Source organism: Penaeus vannamei, chromosome 12 (assembly GCF_042767895.1).
Source record: "Penaeus vannamei isolate JL-2024 chromosome 12, ASM4276789v1, whole genome shotgun sequence".
Taxonomy (NCBI): Eukaryota; Metazoa; Arthropoda; class Malacostraca; order Decapoda; family Penaeidae; genus Penaeus; species Penaeus vannamei.
Genome location: NC_091560.1, coordinates 25,351,284 through 25,356,283, shown reverse-complemented (window position 1 = coordinate 25,356,283; position 5,000 = coordinate 25,351,284). Strand labels below are relative to the sequence as shown.

Here is a 5,000-nt window from a genome sequence, read left to right as displayed (position 1 = left end):
ATCAACTTCAACATCAACTTCAACATCACATCAACTTCAACATCAACTTCAAATCAACATCAACTTCAACTTTGATATCAACATCAACTTCAACATCAACTTCAACATCAACTTCAACATCAACTTCAACATCAACTTCAACATCAACTTTAACATCAACATCAACTTCAACAACTTCAACATCAACTTCAGTATCAACAACATCAACTTCAAATAAACATCTTCATCAACTTCAAATCAACATCAACTTTAACATCATCAACTTCAACATAAGCTTCAACATCAACATCAATTTCAGTATCAACAACTTCAACATCAACATCAACCTCAGCATCAACTTCAATATCAACTTCAACACCAGCTTCAACAACATCAACTTCAACATTAACATCAGCATCAACATCAACTTCAAATCAACATCAACTTGAACATCAATTTCAACATCATCAACTTCAACATCAACTTCAACATCAACTTCAACATCAACATCAGCTTCAAATCAACATCTTCATCAACTTCAACATTTACATCAGCTTCAACATCAACTTCAACTTTAATATCAACATCAACTTCAACATCAACTTCAGCATTAACTTCAAGTCAACATTAACATCCACTTCAACATCAACATCAACATCAACATCAACATCATCAACATCAACATCAACTTCAACTTCCACTTCTACTTCTACTTCTACTTCTACTTCAACATCAACATCAACATCAACATCAACATCAACATCAACTTCAACTTCAACTTCAACTTCAACATCAACATCAGTATTTTAAAATTCTAAAACCGGTACCGTACCAAAATGAAGCAAACGTTTGTGATTATGCTACAGCTGTTTCATGGGCAAAACTAACATAGCATGATTTGTATGATTATACATATGATTTAATTTAAAAGATAATATGACTAGCCTTCACGCATGCATGTTTTTATTCACTTATCTACCCTGTCCATTATTTTCCTTTCTGCTCTTTTAAATGTGGAATTCATTCTATAAAAAATGTTATCGTAATTAAGCAGAGTTAAATCCTTCTTTCTCCGCGTCAACTCGACTCCAGTATTCTTTATTATAAAGACAAATGCCTGGGTTTCTCACACTGTATTCGTAATCACTATTCACTAATATACATATGTACATGAGATACTATTCATATTCCATCTTACGCAGTATTGTGTCACAAAGCACTGGGCACGCTTAACTAAAGCACTTGTTAATTATTCACTTTGCATACTAAATAAGGCTGTCAGTTGAGACATCTCAATTCATCCTTCGAAATTGTGTTTACGTATACGTGAAAGTTGAAGCTCTTGTACAGATATTCAGAAATCAATAAGTGCAGGAGCATAAATAACTTATGTATATGTATGTATATACGTATATGTATATGCATGAGTTCATTGTGACAGATGTAGGAATGAATGAATATGAATATTTTCACAGAGCGATTTAATCAACGCTTTAATAATTGAGTAATTCTAATGAAAATATCGAAACATTAATTCCATACCTTGCATCGGGGTATTAATCATTCCTATTAATACCTTTTATACACACACACACACACACACACACACACACACACACACACACACACACACACACACACACACACACACGCACACGCACACGCACACGCACACGCACACACACACACACGCACACACACACACACACACACACACACGCACGTATTTAGCCGGAGGTACACCTGCTTGCGTCTAGAAATCAACTTCTCGACATATCCTCGGAGGCTGAGTCACCAGTAGTCTAACTTCCTCCTCAATGGCCCCCTTCGGATTTCACTAATGGCTGCCTCTCTCCCTCCGTTCCTTGCCTCTCCCCTGCGGCCTTGTATGCGTATTGCTCTGTGCTGTCTTTGTCACAGGAGTGCCTCCAAGGTTCTCCCTGCGGCAGCCTCGTCCACTCGGCAAGTAGTTATAGAGGCTTGTGGTTTATCCTTAATTGCTTTGTTTATGTAATTCATCAAAACAGCGTAGATTGTTATCAGTGTTTCCATATGCGAATTGATTTTATATTTGTTAATTAATTGATTTTGATTTAAAGACAACACTTTTCGATAAAGGTTTGTCTGCATAATAGAAAACAAAAATGCGAGATGCCATATACATGAGGAAATATGTCAAATGAAGAAAGAAGATTAATTCGAAGGAATCTCAGTGGCCAGAAAGGAACCATAGTCAATGAAACCGAAAATAAAGCAAAATACTTTATGCTTATGTTACAGAGGGCGGACAACAAAAACGCCTCCACAAGACAAGGTTAAATAATCTCACAAGTAAAGAATAAACAAGGAATTTATACAAGCTTCTCGACATAATAATTTCGAGAAAAAAAAAGTTCTTTGATATATGTATCCAAGAAAAAAAATAAAACTTTCCGAGCTTTGATAACGCAGAACATGGCCTCCAGTCCTACATTTCCTTTTTCATCACTGAAATATATACAGAGGGCAAAGGTCAAAGGTGGGCGGCTAGTGGGTGGGGTCATTTAGTTGTGTCAGTATAAGCAACAGCCGAAGGACAAGCTTGTTATATATAGATTTGGAAAAAGAGCTGGCGGCGCTTGCCTCTTTACGCACTCGGATTTCTTTTCGCTTAGTTTACTAATATTTTTGTATTTCATTCTCTATTTTCTCTTGTCTTCTTTTCACTTCCTTCATTCCTTTCTTTCTTGGATTTTCTTTCTTCTTGTCTTTATGTTTATGTCTTTATGCTGCTCTTCCGATTTCGTTTGGTTTCTCCTCATTCTGTATTTCTGCGTTTTTTTTTTTTTTTCTTTTTTGCTCCTTTTATCTCTCTAATTTTGTATTCTAGCGATTGTTTTCTTTTCTATATTTTTTCTCCCTTCTTCCTATTTTTTGCCTTTCATTTTCAGAGATTTTTTACTCTGACAGATTTTCTACAACAACAATTGATTTCATATAATAAAATGGATGATATTTCGTACCAATTTATGGAGTGCTTTGACAGGATTTTTTTCTTTTCTATTCTTTAAACCTTGAAGGGTCATTTTTATGCTGCACATTCCTAATACATATTGTTGCTTTCAAATTTAGGGAATTAAGAGAGAGAAAAAGGGGTAGGAGAGGGAGAGAGGGAGAGGGGGAGGGAGAGAGGGAGAGGGGGAGGGAGAGAGGGAGAGGGGGAGGGAGAGAGGGAGAGAGGGAGAGGGGGAGGGAGAGAGGGAGAGAGGGAGAGAGGGAGTGAGAGAGGGAGAGAGGGAAAGAGGGAGTGAGAGAGGGAGAGGAGGAGGGAGAGAGGGAGAGGGGGAGGGAGAGAGGGAGAAGAAGGAGAAGGAGAAGGAGAAGGAGAGGAAGGGAGGGAGGGAGGGAGAGAGAGAGAGAGAGAGAGAGAGAGAGAGAGAGAGAGAGAGAGAGAGAGAGAGAGAGAGAGAGAGAGAGAGAGAGAGAGAGAGAGAGAGAGAGACGCTCTTAGAATCGTAGCTCTTCTCCACTTCTCGTAGAGGGTCTGTCTTCCAGTGAGGCGGTGAAAACGTCTGTGAAGAGAAATTATAGTTGCTGGATAACAAGGGGAGGATTTCATTATAAACCCACGCAAGAGGGAATGAATACATAATGGTTTAGGTGCTCTTCATCATTGTATTCCGCCTTTTAATAAGGTTTTCCTGAAACGGCGCCAAATATTTTCGCGTTATTTTACTTGTTTTTTCATCTATAATTTTTAAAATCTGCCACATTTCTTTGCAAATGTATACCTGTATGATCTACTTCACACCCATGCAAACGCACAAGTATACATGGAGGTATAAATACAAGCATACATACGTGTAGTCATGAATAAATTCATAAATACAAATACACAAAGGTACGTAAACACGAAAAGACACACACATTCACATAAATAATAGTGTTTCAATATAAATACAAATCATTTCCTTTACAATCATACTGGCATGAGGGCACATTATGTGGAATGTAAACCTCTTTGTGTCTGTGTTTGTCCGTGTGTGCGGGGTGAGGAGGTAAGCATGTCTGTATATCTATGTGTATGAGACAAAAGCGTGAGTGATTGTTTCTTAAGAAAATTGAATTTAAAAAGCAAACCATTTCATATGCTGTGCGATCATTGAAATTATATTTTATTAATGTTTTGTATCAACTTGTTGTTACAGTATTACACAGCTGCACGATTATTTTCATTTTTGCTATTGTTCTCGCTTTTTACAGAAAGCATTTATTAGTTTACAAATGACAGTGCATTTTGCTTTTAAAATGATTTATGAAAAACTTCCACATTAAGGAAATGAGGAATTTTTTTTCTTGCATTCCTAACGCACACACACACACACACACACACACACACACACACACACACACACACACACACACACACACACACACACACACACACACACACACACACACACACACACACACACACACACACACACACACACACACACGACGCATCCATAGACATTTACCCACCCGAGGAATCGATTATAGTGATTCAGAGAATCGTAATCGCCGATTCCAATCTGACCGATTCTTACTCAGAAATATTCTTCGTGGGAAAAGCGGTCTGGAAAAACTAGTCCGAATCTCAGTCCTGTAACGAAAGTCTAGAAGAAGCGTCGAAGGAACTTAACAGGAATCGTGAAGGAGACTTGATGGATTCAGCAACTCTTGCCGATTGACCGAAGCATAGAGATTCGTGTTTGTAGCGTGTTGTGTCCACTGAGAGAACAAAACAAATGGCCAGGGTGTGAGAAAGACGACAGAATCTAATGAATTTTTGAATAAATAAGTCAATAAGAAAAGTAAATCCCCTTTGATAGCGTCTCTCACATCTTAATATATCAATGAACATTATGTTTGTAGCATTCTACATCTGAGCCCCTTAAATGGACATATTTGGCGCACTTTTTGTCCAACATTCACTGGTATACATATATATGCATTTTATATAACACATTTCTACATATCTAGTAATCAGTTCTCCACGC

At 37.6% G+C, this 5,000-nt stretch overlaps 1 protein-coding gene across 1 annotated transcript in view; it reads left to right on the top strand.

Annotated features, from left to right (window-relative positions):
- The window catches only part of LOC138863512 (anaphase-promoting complex subunit cdh1-like), a 540-nt gene extending 112 nt beyond the window's left edge, over positions 1 to 428 (top strand). The window contains exon 1 of the mRNA XM_070127666.1: positions 1 to 428. This exon is cut by the window's left edge and continues 112 nt beyond it. Within this exon, the coding sequence (XP_069983767.1) occupies positions 1 to 428 (428 nt within the window).
- Positions 429 to 5,000: the final 4,572 nt, after the last annotated feature.